We start from the raw sequence: 18,347 nt of genomic DNA on the forward strand, positions 1-18,347 counted from the left end.
GTGGTGTTTTCGCGGAGATAGTAGCAGAAAACCATCGGGCGCGCAGCAAAATTGCGGACGCCGGTGACGTCACGATCTCAGAAGAAAATCGCTCGTATCTCTGGAACGCAAAGACCCAGAGAGCTCAAATTCGGGGGAGGAGGTCCCAGGGGAACCCTTGCCTGAACGCTAGAGTGGCGGGCCTCGGGGATGCCCCCTACCGGATCGCCGTTCGCTGGGACCCCCGATTTCGATTGGCTATAACTCGGGGAGCCGGGCGAGTTGGACCTCGGGGGTGGGCTCGTTCGAAAGGCCCCGTCCAGCACTACGAACGATTAGAGTCTTGGGAATATTGATCAAAGATTGACTGAGATATAAGCCGAAAAACGTGCGCCTTTAACCGGACGTAACTCCCTGACCGTCTACAATAGACTGTATATAAGGAGAGAGGCTCGGGAGCGCGCATGCACGTCACATCCGTTGGATTTCGCGGTAAATCCGACCCGGAGACTTCACATAGAAATAGGAATACTGGCCTTCAGAGGTAATAGCAAAACTCGACAAGTGGATCATTTTAATGTGTGATTACAACCCCTTCACACACAGGCAATAAAAAAAGGATTCATTTTAGTAGAAAAGTTACATAGAGCACCTTTAATGGACAGCAAAATGTTCTTAGAACATAAAAGTGTTAGCTGGGAAGAGCCAAAGCTACACCCTTAAAGGGATAGTTCACCCCAAAAATACAATCTGTCATCCCCAAAACTATATGCATTTCTTTCTTCTATGGAGCATAAAAAAAAAAAAAAAGTTTTTCTATGCAATGAAACTCAATGAAAACATGTTTTGGATCATGGATCACAAACAGTTGAAACATTTCTCAAAATATCTTATGTGTGTCACAGAAGGTTTGGAAAGACATGAGAGTGAGATAATGCACATTCTCATCCTTTGGCGTCATATAGGTGACGCCATATGACATTTCGTTGAAATCTTACACACATGGCATCCTTTAGCGTCAATTTAACACGCACTGTTATGGGTTTAGGTCTGGGGTAGGGTTACGGTTATGACGCCTTGGGATCTGCGTCTCATATTGACGCTAAACGATGCCATGTGCGTAAGATTTCAACGAAATGTACAAAGCGTCACATGTATGACGCCAAAGGATGAGAACGGGCTGGATAATGATGAAAAAAGTTTATTTTTTGAGTGAACCACTGTGTCCCTTTTAACAGACACTTTGAGTAAACAAACATGAATCTGGCTTTTGGAAACCAGCTGAACAAAGTAATCTCGACTACTGGCCAGATCTCACTGCACCGGCAGACGCCGACCAACGGCAACAAACACAGCATCGGGTGGTTTTGTCAGATCAGTGTGTTATGGCGTTGGTCGGTGCTTGAGTTCACCAGTTAAACATGTTGTATGGACGTTTCTCGGGTCATGGAATGTCTGAGAAGTGACAACGCTATCTCACGACCAATTCGGACGAGTGAGTAAAAGGTGACTAATTTCGTACGACCTCACTCGTACCGGTTTGTCCGATTTGTCTAAACCCCAGTGATGGGTAGGTTTAGGGGCGGATTCAGAGGTAGGTCGTTCAAACGAACTGCCCACCTCGTAAAATACGTACGAATTGCCGTGAGATCGGGTTGGAAGTGACGTGTTGTAATCTGGTGATTGTGCGTGTTGGTCTTATAGTCATCTGAGATGTTCTCCAGAATTGCACATGACTGAATTTGCTCTTTCTAGAGTTTATTTAGAAATTAAGTGCCGTGTGGACGCGTCCCAGCTTGTGTTCCCGGCCTTCCCCCTGGTTTCCCGAGTCCTCCTGAGCGAGCTCCACGAGTAGAGCCCGAAGCTGCTGTCTCACGGCCCGCCTGCCCTCGCCGATCTCTGCGCACTCCTGAACGGCTCTCTGCAGCGCCACCTGCAGGGGGAGACCCGCTTTAGCGCCCAGCAGCGTGGGAGAAAACCACGGCCTGAAGATCTTCTCACAGATCACCTGTGGAGAGACAGAAACAGAAGCATGACCCGCTGTGGATGAGGAGAGCAGCCATTAGCGCCATCCTGGTCTCGTTTCATCATCTCCGGAGCAATCATCAGCCATATTCGCTATGCGTGCCATTTGAAAGCAAAATGCGATGGTCTCCTTGACCCAACAGCCTGAACGTTACAAAGCCCTCATTGTTCTGAATGGCAGGCCATACAATGGGAAGGTAGAGGTCACCAAGGGTTGCGTTAAGTGATCGGGAACGGAGAGATGGGCTCTGTCTCAGCCACCTGTGGCCAGCTCGTCTGTTAGCTTGTTCTCCTTAAGGGGAGTTGGCACTGACAGCAGGTGTTGACTACCAACCAACCCAAATGAACAGATGAAAGACGTTGCGTGACTGTGGCAAAGTATCTTATGGAGAATTTAAACCTGCAATGGCGGCGGCATTCGGGAAAATTGTTACACCTGATTCCACTCTTATCTATTTATTGTCATCTGGCTGTCATAATATCTTCACAAATACTTCACAAGTATTTTTGGGGCATCCTTTGCATTTGTTGTAGGTTTGACTTGTTCCCATGCCTTTTTGGTGAAATTGCAAAAAAAGAAAAGGAGTAAGGAATCGTGTAAACGGGTTTTCTGATTTTTTTTTAAAATGTTATCACCCTGATCCAATGTCGTAAAACACTCAAAAACAAAATCACTGAATTTTAGATTATCAATTTCCAATCTGAGTCATATATAATCTGTATTATAAATATATACTATATATATGTAATGTTTTGTTCTTTTTGCAATGAAATTTCAGTGTAAATAGTTTTAAATATTGCACTTTTTATGTCAATTTAACGGTAACACTTTACAATAAGGTTTGATTAGTTAATGCATTAACTAACATGTACTGTACTAACAATGATTAATACACCTGTTACATGATTTACTCATCTCTGTTAATGATAATTAATTTAAAAAAATTGTTAGTTCATGTCAGCTCAGGTCCTTTTAAATAATATTAACAGATACTTTTGATTTGAATAATATAGTAAATGTAGAAATTAACATGAATGTTTTTCATTGTTAGTTCATGTTAACTAATGTAGTTAACTAATGTTAACAAATGAAACCTTATTGTACTGTGCTCCCAATTTAACTAATGTTTCTAATAATTGGGCCAAATTGAAATTGTCCTTGAATTTTATATATAAAAAAAAATTAAACTTGATCATTTGTAATGCTTTTTTTAAGCAGAAATGACTCTATAAAACTAGTGTTGTCTCTGGTGAACATGTGTTACACATACGGGTCAGTTTAGGAGCATTTGAAACAATATGTACTACTTTTAAAAATTCATGCAAACAACCTCACAAAAAGCGATGAGAGATCGGAATTGTTGGCTTGCAGTGTTTATGGAGCCTTAATTTTTTTAATGCAGATTTCATATCTGATTTTTTAAATGTCATGTGTGTGTAGTTTATCTGTAGCCGTAGCTTGCAACTGATGAAGATGTTACTCGCTTATAATCAAAGCTGCTTCCTCAGTTCGGTCAGTGCTGTTGACCCCCATTGTGTTTGATGCCGCTATCTGATTCCCTTCAGCGTTATCCTGAACTATTAACATTCCCAGCATTTTTCTCGGCAATGTTTACAGCGGAAGAATGATTGTCTCCTCCGGGCTATTTTAGTGGTATTCCTGTGTGACAGTTTTCAAACAGAAAGTCATTTTCTTTTCTCTTTCAGAACAAGTCAACACCCTATCGCATATATAATTGCTAACCACATAACTCCAAAAGATTATTGAATGTTGAAATATAGTATAATTGATGCAGTATACAATAGAATAGAAAGCTCACCCACCTGAAGATTACTGTTTTGGCGTTTTGGCCCACATCTGTTTTTAGATCTGTCACACTTGGAAATGCAGTCAAAGAAGTTGCAGTCATTGTCACTGGTGCAGTTCTGCTCAAGTATGTCTCTCATTTTGGGCTCGAAAAAAGCCATGTCCACATCTATTGCCACCACCTGACCAGCAAAAAACAACAATAAATATATAGTATTTATATTTACAGTGGGGCCCAACATTTTAAAACCACAAGAATCTGGTTTTCAAAATCTAATTTAATCCTGGAAATAAAAAAATGTTTTATGATAAAATAAAATAAAAAACAATATGAAAAAAACAAATATTTCGTTTCTAGGACATTTATTAAAATATGTGACAAATTTGCAACATTAATCATCCAAACTCTTTTGTAGCCTACATTATGTCAGGTGTTCCTGCTAACATTGGAAATATCAAATATTAAAACTAAGACTAATCAAGATTATGATTTAAACTGAACTTTAAATTGAAATTGTATTGCAATAAAAAAAAAAGCAAAATAGAAGCTTTTTCAATAATGGTCTCAGACTATTGAAATTATTTAAACGCTGTTTATTAATTAATAATAGATTTTTGGTTGCACTTTATTTTACAGTACGTGCACTTACCTAAGAAAGTGCAGGGTAATAAAAGGTAACATGGGTTAAGGTTAGGTTTAGGGGTAGTTCAGGGTTAGTACCTAGTTATTACAGTTATTGCAATTACTATAATAAGTACATGATGTACATGCGGAACAGGACTGTTAAATAAAGTGCTACCAGATTTGTATAGAGAGATAGACAGACAGACGTATACTGTAAATATATATATAACCTCTGCGGTAAGCTCTTAGACTACTAAGATTCGGCAAGCTTTGACAAAGCTGTTTTTCTGTTCCTCACAAACCCTGTTTTATCAGAATAATAATGAGAATCTGTGCATGAAATTAACATAGACCTCTACATAAACAGAAAAGGACAGTAATTGATATGTCCAAAAAAAAAAAAAGACCGGCAATGCAAACAGAATCTTACACACATACTGACTTTTGTAATGCTGTGTGTTAGAAAGGTGGCATATCGCTGATCTGACTTTGATTGATGGGTGTCATATCTGCATCATGATGTCATCAGCTGCTGTTTACAGTACGGCAGTAAAACCCGTTAAACCAGCAGCGTTCATCTCAACCTCATCGGCTGCGCTGGAGCACAAATAATGCGTGCGTAATGCCCAGCATTTGCTGTATAGATCTACAGATTGATTTTTCATCTGTTTTTGAATTATTTCATCATGAGATCTGAATAAATATTTGACTTCACAGTATAATTATCTTACTTGTTTTCTTGCTAAAATAGATAGCTTATGTTTGAAGAACTCATTGTTGATGTAATATGTTGGGGCAAACTATAATTATTAATATTTATAATAATTATAATTAATAATTATTAATAGCTTAAATACTTGGAATATCTGGACCATAACAAGCCTTTGGGCAGTGCAAGTTTATAAGGAAATCTTTAGGAGATTTAATCGAGCGGTTAAACACTATCCTTCCTGTAGTTTACATCACAGTTTTGCCAACGAGACGAGGATTATGTGCTCATGAATTTGATTTAATTATAATAACACTTGCCTATAATGTAATCTAATACGGGAAAGAAACATTGTAAAATATTTACTCTTCATAGAAATATTTTATTCCGATTTGGGTCCAAGTCCTGCCTCGGATGATTCAGTCGACCATTATCACATTGTAAATACTTGCATTTTTTTCTTCTTCTATTTAATCAGCTCATGTCTCTGATTAAATTAAATGATTTGGAGGATCACTTGTAATGTTGGTGACAAGAAATGTGTCGGTCCCACATTAAGTGTCTTTAACTACAATGTTCCAACCGTTAAATGAATCATTTGATGCAATGCACTTGTACTTTTCTCTAAACACATCTATTATTACACTATTGACCCTTCCCTTAAACCTCTACCCATACCACTAAACCTGTCCTAACCTAAAGCCCGGGACACAAAAGACGAAAGCTGACTGTCTCGGACCAGCATGTCGTGTAAATATCTGTCTATATCAGCAGGAATCATATATTTGTCATTCAAAAAGGGAAACCCAACCTAGGACTGCAGATACACAAAGCGTGAACAAAGCACCTGTACAGTCTTGACCTCTCTGCTCGCTTTCATCACTTTCGTGCACCGACTCATTCGCTGAGCTGAACAGCCAATCAGAGTTCTCGCTCTCACCGACAGCGATTTAACCGTATCCCGTAATGATCCGCATCACACAGCACAAGCGTTTCGCAATTCAGCATCAACGCAATAAGTACCTGATGCTTTTTAATGCAAGTATAGTTGCTAAAGACACCTAATAAAGTGTGACCAATGTGTCTATCCACACTAAAACCCAAAATGTTGTGTGACATGCCGTAATAAGTGTCAATCAGTACATACAGTCAAACCAAAATGTATTTCTCATTTCTCACATTTATCACAGTTTATTCGCTATAGTGTAGAAAATGGTAATAAAATAAGACAAACTCAGAGTTATCAGACCAGTTGATATTTCACTGGGTTTTGTCCGTCCTTCTGTTAGACTCTCACAAATGAATTAGGTTGAATATCTGTCAGCTGTTAAATTCATCTACACAATTAGATAATACCAATTTAGGTCAACCAAGTACAAAGCAATGCTTAGTTTTGTTCAGTCTGTAGTGTAAAAAGTTTGCATTAGCAATTAAAGAAAAAAACAGTTCAGCAAAACATGGTCAGGTCAACGTGTGTGGATATTTGGTCCCACATTTTTATAAATTTTATTGGTAGACACTGTATGAAGAATTTTTGGGTATAATATGTCACAGTTTACTTTATTTTGCTTTCCTCGCTTACATAAATGAACTATAGAGTCCTGCACCCACTAGTAAAAAATATCACAATTACATCGGGTGTCTGAATCATTTTTGGTTTGACTGTAATTTATGTAAAATGTTCACTGTGAAATTTTGTGATTTGACTGATATGCTTCTGGCTTTATAGAGTGTTTACTCACCGTCAGGTCCTTCCTGATGGCAAAGTTCTCCGGTTTGATATCACAGAGGTGTAAGCGGTGTGAAAAGTCATTCTCGAAATGCTCCACCATCTCCAGAAAGCTCAGAGCCACTCGGGGAACCATATCTCTGGCGGTGAACATCTTGTCCCGTCCGCTCCCGGGGCTCGGCGAGGGGCTCAGTGACAGTTCCTCCAGAGAGAATATGTGTTGGTCCCACGCGTGTCCGGCGGCCAGGAACTCCACGGCATAGAAGTGTCCACAGGAGCCCAGGATCTTGGCCACGTGGTGGGTCAAATCCTGCAGGACCCTGAGGAAGATGTACTCCTCCTGCTGAAGGAGAGCCCAGAGCGAGGCCAGCTCAGCTCGCGAGTACGTGCGCTCGCTCTCCTTCAGCTTCTGACCCCACAAGCGGGGCAACGTCAAGTTAGTTCCCGTCTCCAGGCCGAGCGAGTTCTTGATCTCCAGGGTGGCGTAGAAGACGACATCCAGAGGCGAGAGCTCCTCCTCGCCACCCGTTCCTCCTGCCCCGTCCTGGTACTCCAGCAGAGCTAAAGCCTCGTAGGAGGAGAAGTTCTCCAGCTTGGACTTGAGGACGACAGGCACCCCGCGCCAGCTGGCGGCCATGACCTTCTTGCCATTCTCGTAATAAAGGCAACGTTTGTATTCCACGCGGCCGGCCACGCAGAGGTCATCACAGAGGTCACCGCTCAGAACGCCCTGCTGATACTCGTCACACTGAAACACACACACACACACACAACAGCACAGCGTTACGCTCCGCTCTTCACACTAGAAGCTGAATGTGCACCATATTTCAGTGCCTTTTCCTTTTTAAACAGCATTTTCAAAAGACCAAGCCATATATGCAGTGTGTATGTATATATATATATAAAAATGTATATATAAATTTTATAATAAATCAAGTGTAAATCAAGAACTTTGTAGTTCAAATAAACACTGATCTTTTGAACTTTCTATTAATCAAAGAATCCTGGAAAACAAAATGTATGTCGGTTTCCACAAAAATATGAAGCAGCGCAACTGTTTTCAACATCGATAATTATCATAAATGTTTCTTGAGCAGCAAATCATCATATTAGAGTGATTTCTGAAGGATCATGTGACACTGAAGAGTGGAGTAATGATGCTGGAAATTCAGGAATAAATTATAATGGTCTTACAAGTTCGATTAGACCAAAGTATGAGGGAAGAACAAAAACACTAAACTTAAGATATCTGACAAAATTATTTGGCAAAATAGGCGAACTACAGCTACGTTATATATTGCAAAAATTAAATGCGTAGACAAACAAAAAGCTCAACAACAACAACAACAACAACAAAATTAATTGAATACAACAATCAATTATTAATATTTTGTTGATTCTCTCTTGGTTTTTTTTGTATGTGTTTGTAATGTCAGAACAATTTGTTTCATTGCGTTGATTCCTAACACAATATTGCTTAAAAAAATCAAAAAAACATTTGAACAATATTGGAATAAAGGGTGAATATGTAAATTTTCCTAGGCTGGACATTTTGGCCACTACTATATATAGCATTTATATATATATCTATCATTTTTACAATTCATAATTTTATATTGTATACCATATTATGTTTATTATTCTTATTCCTAGCATGTATTAGCATCCCTACACAGTTTCATATAGTCTCATTATTATGATGTGTCATCAAACTAATTTCCTTTGCGTTAAAGCAGTTTTTAATGAATGCAATCTTAATTCCATCTTATATCACACCTTTTGAATATATGCCTATGTTGAGATACTGTACCAATGCCACCTGTCAGCATATTTTACTGCCATGCATGAAATTCACATATTTAATCTTGCAAACCAGTCAAATAACCATTTTTATGCATGGTTTTAAAACAGATCTGCTTTTGCTCTTGTCCCTCTTTGACCCTCTGGTGAGAAATGAGCTAATTACTGGTTGTTGCTGCAGTCTGCACATATATGTGTCGGTTCAGGGGCTTCGGGGCTTCGGATGATTTGTGTTCCACTGAGATTACACTGCAAATCGTCCTCTGTCACCTTCCAAAGTAAACAGCTGTTATCCGCTCACAGTCCGGCGCTAGTCCGGCTGCTATCGGCAGTGGCTTTAGCGATATGTTTTCCTTATCGTTATCCATCAGAATGGTCTGTGGGATGCTCTCTCTTTGGTTGTCCCCTTACATAAAATATGTCCTCTGTGTTCCTGCTAAAGCATTTATAAAACTGAAGTTTGTGTAGCTAAACCTGCTTGGCTAAAATTGGCAATGATAACACTACATTTTTACATTCTCTGAAAACAATCTGAGTGCCGTTCGCTTGTGCAAAAGTTGCTGTGTAAGAGCAATGGAGACATAGTCAGACAGTCTGAAATTTTGGCTCAATCGGTCAAAGCATAGAAATGTAAGGTTACACTTTATTTTAAGGTGTCAGACTCATTGTTACAGTGTAATTATATATTAAGTACTGAGTAATATTAATTAACCACATGTTCTTACTATAGGGTTAGGGTAGGATGTAACAAGGACACTGTAAGATAAAGTGTTACCAAATGTAATAGCATTCTCGACGAGAGATGAGCTTTAATGGGGGATTTTGTGAATAAAAGTGGTGAAGACGTCAAAATGTCGAAAAATGCATCAATCAGAATGAATCAATTCCGATTTCAAGGGCGTTCTGTTTAATATGAACCCTATACGTTGCAAAACGATTTACATATTCGTTTGCATGTGCATCCAAACATTACATCGCCACGTTCAAAACCACGAAAGCAACCACAATGATGCCAGCGTATCTTAATAGCATTATAGTAACACTAATTTAATTCGGATCAAACTCAATTGGATTGATTGAGGTTTTGGCCAGTTCGATTGAGCCATCAACCAGTTTAATACCATATTATATGAGTGGATAGCTAATGATCTCTATAGCAAGTTTCATTAATTCTGCCAGAAATGCTGAAGGGTGCCTGTACACATTGTACGATTTTGGGCTGTCGACCAATCGTGGCGGTTTCTGTGGTCCTGGCTCCTAAACGGTGTCCTATACGTCATACAGTTCAAAGACGGCTGTTGTCATGCTCTTGCCACCAAAGATAGCCTGTGATAATCTACTGAGAGTTTTAGAAATTTAGCATGATCATCTATCAGTGTGTTTGTTGCTACGACATATACTGACTAGCCAATAAATGCAACATGAAATGGTGTATTGATCAACTTGACATGCGCTAAAACTACCTCAAGCTCCATTTGCAGCATTAGTATGCCAAGTTGGCCTCTTTTCCTCATCCATATTCTCCTTTTTCGCTTCCTCCTCTTTTTTTTTAGGCCACATTAAAAACCACAATTGCCAAAGTGCGATTCATCTTGCTCTATTTATTTGACACTAGCGCATACTGATGACGTTTTACTCTTCTATACTAACTTACATGGTAGTCTTTGATTCAATAGGTGTCATCCACTCTAAAAAATGCAGGGTTGTTTTAACCCAAAGTTGGGTCAAATATGGACTAACCCAATTGCTGGGCTAAAATTTTTCATTTAAAAATGTTACCCAATGGCCCCTTATTTGACCCAAATTTTGGTTGAAACAACCCAGCATTTTTTGGTCACTTTGACCAGACACTTGAATAATGCGCTGGGAATCTCAGATGTTTGTTATCAGCTCGACTAAGAATAAACATATGCTTCAACCCTGCAGAGCCTCTCGTGGTGTTTATGTGGGCCAAAGATCCCTGTCGTGGTCTGTGGTCACTACCGGGCGTTTGGTCTAGGCGGATGGGTTTTGTTCAGCACTGTAAGTGCCAGCCAAATCCTCCACATGTGTTTTAATTCCCAGACTTGGCTTCAGATGGGACAACAGCTCCCATCTGCATGTAAACTTTTCTACCGTGTGGCCTGTACACGAGCGGCTGCCCCAAATCCAATGTATGTTTGTGTGTTTAGTATAGAAAGTGAACTCACTGTTTGGAGATTTGAAAATGAATGTGTGTAGGCAGGGAAACTCTTGCTGATCGGAGAAAGTGACTCAAATGTTGTACATCATGACTGTGTTTGTTATCTAGCGGTTGGGATGACAGAAACATCCATCTTTTTTCTTTCAGTACAGCCAAGAGCGAAGATGAAGCCCTGGATCTGATAGCATGTTGGTCTGGCACATTATCTCTGATGCGAATAAATGAACCACAGGCACACTCTAAACATTAACATATGCAACTACTTTGAATTTGTTGTTGTTATGGAAAAATCTACAAGAAGGCAGGGTTATTATCCATACTCAAACTAAACCCATTACAAACATTTCAGTTCATTGAAATAAAGCTGGAATAAAATAAAATATAAATGTTAGATGAAAAGCTTTAAATGAAAATGAAATATGTTGCCTTGGCAATAAACTGAAATAAGTTTAAGATGAAAATAAATAAAAACTAAAATGGTCTGAAACTAAAACTTAAATAAAAAATAAATTAAGCCTAAATAGCTATATTTAATAATAAAAAGAAATTACAAAAGCTCATAAAAAATCACTAAACATGAAAACTAAAAATACAAAAATAGCTAATTCAAAATATTATTACAACCATAATGATACTAAAATAAAAACTAAAATAACACTATTTTTATTATTAATGGCATCGGCCCTACTTTATATTAAGTGGCTTTAAGTACTATGTACTTAGAAAAATAAGCACAATGTAGGCCTACTTATAGTGTTGATGTTGTATTGTAAAACACTTGTGCTGCTATTGAGGAGTGATACGGGTGAGGTTAGGGACAGGTGTGTGTGTGTGTGTAAGGGTGGGTTACGGTGTAAGGGAAGGGTCAACAGTGTAATTACAGATGTAATTACATAAATTAATTACAGCTGTAATTACATGCAGGTATTTTCAAAATATAAGTACAATGTAAAAACATGCATGTACACAGTAAGTCCGTTGTATCAAATTATTAATTTCAATGTAAGTACATAGTACTTAAAGCCACTTAATATGGTGGGACTAACATGAAACACAGTTTGTGCTATAGGGACTCAAACCGGCTTGTTGGGGAGAGGTGTGCTGTTACTAAGCAATTGCACTTATATTTTTGGCCTGGGGAAACAACAGAGGAAACACACACACACACACACACACACACACACACACACACACACACACACACACACACACTAAAGGAGGGACCGTACTGAGAGATATCTAGGGAGCAGAAAACTGAAATGCAACTCCAGTGTTGAGTGACGACATGAAATAAGATGGAAACAATATTTTCTTTATGCTTCTGAGCATGTAAGGTAATGATTAAACATTAGACTCCAGAGAATAGCAGTCTATTTCTGTTGCCCACAGGCTGTATTGCCATCTGGCCCGAGTGCTGGCCCGTCCCGGCATGCCAAGAATGTCTGCATAGGCTGCGCTGGGTCACTCCATCATTTTTATTTTACAAGAAACTCACTAAAACTCTGATTCAAAACGGGAAAAGGGCCTAATGTGCTCCAATAAACTCTAGTATGCCAATATACACACATACTAGAGCTGCACGATTAATCGTTAAAAGACCGCAATCTCGATTCAAACACCCATGATTTTATTTCTAAACGTGTCTATTAAACCTTTGCCATGTCCATTCCCAGTGCACATTCAGATCTGCGTTGACACAGAGCCAGAGAGAGTGTTCATGTTTAGGCCTACTGTAGGAATGAAATGGGCTTTTCAACCACAGTTTCATTATTTCTGTCTTACAATCATTCAAATGATCACAGAAGTACTGGGATAAAAGTTCATAGTTCGGATATAAACACAGATGTGCACAGTAGCGAAATAGAGCAAATCACCTTTAGAAAATAACATGGCGCTTCAAATAACGATTGTATCATTACATCGTTACACCAGTAGGTGGCGACACGTGACTGTTGAAAAATGAATTTGTCTTTTAATCGTTTATTCAAGAGATTCGTTTAAAAACGCTGATTCATCCAGTAATGAAACAATTTTTATGAGTGAGTCGTTTAATCAGTCATTTAACCCGATTAAAAAATAAATGATTCAAATTAATTATTATTAATTAATTAACAAACTGCAGTCATTAAGATTTTGTCAGAACCTCCAGTAAATGACGTTCTCTTGTTTAGCTGTCTAATCAAAATTGGTATTCTGATTACCATTGTTGGTATCATCATAGATGTATCCATGTATTCAATCTGTCTTATTTTACCTTGTAGGTATTTGATTACCATTAGCATAATTGTTACCTAAGGTCATATATGGTGTGTATTTAGGATATGTTGTGTTTTGTTTTTGTTTTTTGGTGGGGGAGAAGGGGTTCCTCTTCTTTCCTTTCTCATATTTGCTTATATGTATTTATATAAGAAATTGTAATTGAGTGTTATGACAATGTTTAAGGAAGCACCTACTTTTGTTTTGTTTTTGTTTTTCCTGTTAATGGTAACCGGGGTGGGTTCAAATAAGTTTGACTTCTACCCACTCCTTTTCGAGCAATAGATGAAATTATTTGTTAAAGTTTGATGAAAGTATGATGAATTTAAAGGCTTGTATAGGTTAATAAAAATGCTTCTTATTGCCTTTGTCATGTGCAGTTATATATTGCTCAAAATAAATAAATAAATAAATAAAATAAAAATAAAATAATCATTTTAAATGATTCCCAATTTATCCAGAATTGTGCAGCTCTAACACACACACTGGCCCCAAAGAGCCCTATATTTCAAAACACATGAATGCTATTGTATTATATAAAATATCAAATCAGCTGGCATCTGCAAACACACGATACTCAATTAATCTCTCTTGTAAAACGAATTTTTCGGAACCATTTTTGTAAAGAATTTTAATCAATTGGTGTTCTGGTGATGTTTTTATTTAGCGGATGTATAAAGTCATGTTTCACTTCTTTTAAAAAAAAGAAATTAATACTTTTATTCGGCAAGGATGCATTAAATTGATCAAAAATGGCAGTAAAGACATTTTAAAAAAAAATAGATTTCAAATAAATGCTGTTCTTTTGAACTTTATATTTACTAAAGGAAAAAAATATGAAACTGTTTTCAACATTGATAATAATCATAAATGTTTCTTGAGCAGAATGATCTGAAGACTGGATCTGAAGGAAAATTCAGCTTTGATCATTGCATATTTAATTACAAAATAGGATAAAAGAGGTTTTAAAAGAATTCTCTATAGTTTTTGTGCTACTCTTTTGTTATTTGGTGCAAAGACATTCATACATTTTTAAGTGTGGCTTTTGTGGCCACTGAAATATTTGATGTGCAGTATATTTGCAACATCTAACATCCATCATATCTTGTTCGAATGATACATTTGAAGCATTAAACCAACAACAAAAACAATGATCTTCGCATGAAGGTCCATCAAGTCAGTGGACCGTGTCTATCCACCGCATGCAAGACCATCTGTGCTTAACCTTCACAAGAGAAGAAACAGAGAGCCTGCAGCAGAGCACCACTAAAACAACAGTTACGTTTCATAAACTCATGCCAACACTTCTATTATACATAGGCCTGGTTGCACAGGTGACAGATGGCACCGCTGATTAAAAAAGGTCTCGTGTAGTTCAATGTCTAATCGCCCAAAGATTCTCAACCACATGCTGCCAGAAACTATAAACAGTTTATTGTGTGAATGTGCACCACTCTCAGTTGTTTATTGCAATGTTGAACCCCTTAGAAAAGCTAACTGTTTGGCAGATCCTCAGAATGTTTTTACAATCCATCAACTGAGAAATAGGCTTTAGTGTTTTGGAGATGTTCTGTAACAAATAAAGCAATAATGGGAAGTCGCTTAGTCACGAAAACCTCCGGGAGTGGATATGGTCTCCATTAATGCGACCTGAGATCTGAAATGAGGAATTTACACCTTTCAGTCCTTACAAAAAAAAACAGAAATAGTGATGTTTATTTACAACGAGTATAAGCTTTTAAGACAAAGTGTGTTGTCATAAGAAAGCGCTGTGACAATTTATGAAAGGATTTTGATTATGAAAGGACATTTCCTAACAAACATGTAATGCGGCTTATGAGAGAACGGTCACAAAGCTTTTGAAGCGCGCTGTAAGACAATTCAGTGGAAAATTAGACAGAGAACAGGATAAACAAATCAAAATTCAATTCTCATTTTTAAATTAATTAATTAGGTAAAATCATTAGGTAAATTAATAAATGTGAAAACATTTTTGGCATCCTAAATCTGAGAGTTTCTTTTTTTTTTTACATGTAAATCCACGGACATGAATACAGAATTAATGTGAGAGCAGTTAGACTTCAAAAATCGGTAACACTTTATTTAGATTATCCACTTTAGACATTAACTATGAGTATCTTTCCAACTACATGCCAACTTTAGAAGTCATAAGAGTATTAGTCGACTGTCTGCTTAATATCTGCTAACACTTTATTTTGATGCTCCCCAACAGATAAATAACTTTGCAACTACAAGTCAACTCCGAACCCTATCCTAGTCGACTAATACCCTGATAGTTAGTTGACATGTAGTTGCAAAGTTACTTAGTAGATTGTCTAAAGTAGACTATCGAAATAAAGTGTAACCCAAAAATTTGCACAAATAAAATGTTAATTCATGTTAATGTTTTTGCAATATTATTGAGTAATAAAAAAAAAACAGATTATGATATTATTTAAATGTCAATCATTTGTATGCACTTTTAAATTGTGATTCACAGCAGCACTGTTCATGTAGCTTTCGGCAAATGCGTTTGCAAAGAGCGTGTTAATAATCTATTTAAAGAATACTGACACAAAACATAATAATTTTATAATAAAATAAATGCTTTAGAATAATCCCATTGTCCAAAAGTCCAAATATTTAACCTCGCACTCTGGAACCTGAACCATTATATTCCTCACTAAACATCCTTGGGAGTTTCAGATTGACTAAGACCCAACAATTACATCAACCAGTCTGTTATTTCACTTTATCCTCATTGCCAAAATGACAGATACTTCACAGTTATAGTGTCTCCACCCAGTCATCATTTGCACAATATTGGCACACGGCAGCACTCCATTGGCTTGCAGCTGTCGAACTCAGTGGGATATTTACCGTAGCCTGCCCAAATATTAAGAATTAGATGACTTTTGTGTTAGATATTGCTGGAGCAAAAATGTCATTCACTCGGTATATATTTCACATTCATGTTATAGTTCAAATGATTGCATGAGTCAGTGTTACTTCAAACGAAAAAACATAATGACTATTATTATTATAAGTGGATGTTCTATTTCAGTAATTAATATGCATTCTGATCATTCAAATTATTGCATGCATTTTCAAAATAAAAAAACTTGCTCTGAATCTGCTCATGCTAATGCATTTAGTTTTAGTAATGATAGTGTGCGTGCAAAAACTTTCCTACTAGTTATTGCCAGTAGTCATCTTCCAATCCCAGTTTGAAGGCTGACAGGATTTTGTGGTTCCCGATGTGGCAACAAACAAAATGTTCTTTCAGCACTCACTTGACATCACATAATCCAGTGGCTCTGAAAGAGCTTTAGGTTTCCCTCCGAGGAACAAAGCTTAAGCCTTTAATGGAGGTCCGTTACTGCTGGTACCCATGATTCAATGCTTGCCTGAGTAATCCTGTGAAACGCGTTGTGTATCATTTGGTGGAAACTTCACCAAAACCCCTAGAGGTATCACTACAACTGCAACACGACAACTCATTCTGCTGACAGACCTTTTCTTGTTTATTTTCAAAAACTAGCCGATTAATCTGTTGTAAAAGTACTGTAGTGCATTTTAGGTTTAAGGCAAAACCAATATTTGTTTCTTGCACTTTGGGCTTTTTTTCTTATAGTCATCTTAGTGTTAATAAAGCATTTTAAAAATCACATTTCAGTGTTTATTTTATTTATGTCAATTTCAATGGCAATACATATCTTTAAATGCCACTCCAGCAGCACTGACTTTAGTTTTATTTCTATCTATATTTTGAAGGTTTTTACAAAGCTTCATCATTTGCCTGATTTTATAAAACAATTTAATTTGTAAAAAACATGGTGAAAATGTTATTGTTTTTTTCTGATAAAAAGAGATATCCCAGCTGAAAAACTGTAAAATACCAAAAGTAAAACTTTTGAAACCGGCAAATTGGTGCATATTTATTTAGATAGTGTCTCATTTGCAATTTTAACATAACATTTCCGAAAACTCAACTTGATTAATCAACTGGGGAAGTAAGTATCCATTCACCTGTGGTGTTTAGTCTACTTTTTTTGTGTTGTTGCTCTTTTGTCAAGTTTGGCAAGAGTGAGTGAGCAACAGCTTAAGAGCCTTTTCGATCAAATATGTAAATGAGCGATCACAAAAGTTAGGCTTACCACCCTCTGCAGGATCTCTTTGCTCTTGTCGTCAGTGCAGAAGTCTGAGAACATGTTCCTGTGCACGAACACCAGGCCGTTGAGGAAGAGCCAGGAGGCCAGCCACACGAGGACGAGCAACAGCGCGCTCCTGCGACACACCTTCACCCCCAGCCACCTGAGGGCCGAGCCCAGGGCCCTGCGCAGGGACCGCCGCATCTGTCGGGACCCCCTGTGCCAGGAGCCCTCTGGTTTCCACTCAAGGGTGTGTGAGTCTGTGGCATCTGTGAGGATCTCTGCCTCGCTGCTCTGCGTTTGCGGTTAACCTTCTTCTCGGGGGACTCGCATGCTCTGTTGCTGCACTGCCTCCTGTTATGCGGATCACTCTCTCTCTCTTTCTCTCTCTCTCTCCTCCAGCTTCCTCTACGCCTTCCTGCGTTTGTTTTGTGAATGAACGAGGCGAGCGGTGGTGTGTGAAGAACGCCTCAGACTTTCTCTGCCTCATTCACCACTTCATTCCCACCCCCCAGATGTCTCTCACTTTGACTCTTTCTCTTGAATCCAGTGTGTTTTCACTCTGCCTCTTGCTCTCCATTCCCTCTCTCTCTCTCTCTCTCTCCAAACAACACTCCACCTTTTTTCCCTCTGTTTCCCGCCCCCTTCTTGAGTGCTTTCCTCCTTTGGGTCGCCTTATTCTGTTTCCAAGGCAGCCAGGCCTTTTCCTGACGGCACACAGACCTTGGCGTGCCGGATCCGTCTCTTGTGCCAAGCACAGACCCTCAGATTACTCCGCTTGAAATCCTGCTTGCATTTTAAGCACCGCAAACAAAACAACACAGGCCGGCGTGTACCAGTATTACTGGTTATTTGATTAGAGACGGATTCTCCCACGGTGATAATGCCCACATATTTGATTTGCAGGAGCAGGTCGAGCGCTGAGCCTGCAGTTCTGCTGGGAATCTCAGCGGTCGTTTTTTCCTTCGATTGTGAGAGCCGCAGGTGAACAGAATCCCTAATCACTCGGCTCATAAAAGAAAGTGCTTACTTGCCAAGAGCAAGAATCCTTCATCTGTTTTATGCGTGTTCCTTTAAACCTCGA

At 38.4% G+C, this 18,347-nt stretch overlaps 1 protein-coding gene across 1 annotated transcript; it reads right to left on the reverse strand.

The window, feature by feature from the left end:
- Positions 1–1,200: 1,200 nt before the first annotated feature.
- Positions 1,201–17,824, reverse strand: dipk1c (divergent protein kinase domain 1C). Its single transcript, XM_056241596.1, has 4 exons — positions 17,270–17,824; positions 6,888–7,622; positions 3,829–3,993; positions 1,201–1,987 (listed from the first exon to the last, which is right to left on the reverse strand). The coding sequence occupies exons 1-4, from the start codon at positions 17,465–17,467 to the stop codon at positions 1,742–1,744; spliced, it is 1,344 nt and encodes a 447-aa protein (XP_056097571.1). The 5' UTR covers positions 17,468–17,824; the 3' UTR covers positions 1,201–1,741.
- Positions 17,825–18,347: the final 523 nt, after the last annotated feature.

Source organism: Rhinichthys klamathensis, unplaced genomic scaffold (genome assembly GCF_029890125.1).
Source record: "Rhinichthys klamathensis goyatoka isolate OS25496 unplaced genomic scaffold, OSU_Roscu_1.1 h1tg000656l_1, whole genome shotgun sequence".
Classification (NCBI taxonomy): domain Eukaryota; kingdom Metazoa; phylum Chordata; class Actinopteri; order Cypriniformes; family Leuciscidae; genus Rhinichthys; species Rhinichthys klamathensis.

Bases quoted from the DNA above. Each gene is read 5' to 3' on its own strand.
- dipk1c (XM_056241596.1), bottom strand. From the start codon at position 17,467: ATGCGGCGGTCCCTGCGCAGGGCCCTGGGCTCGGCCCTCAGGTGGCTG. The intron at 7,623-17,269 runs GTAAGCCTAACT...TGTGTGTTTCAG, and splicing joins AAGAGATCCTGCAGAGGGTG to TGTGACGAGTATCAGCAGGG. The intron at 3,994-6,887 runs GTGAGTAAACAC...TTTGCTGGTCAG, and splicing joins CCATCAGGAAGGACCTGACG to GTGGTGGCAATAGATGTGGA.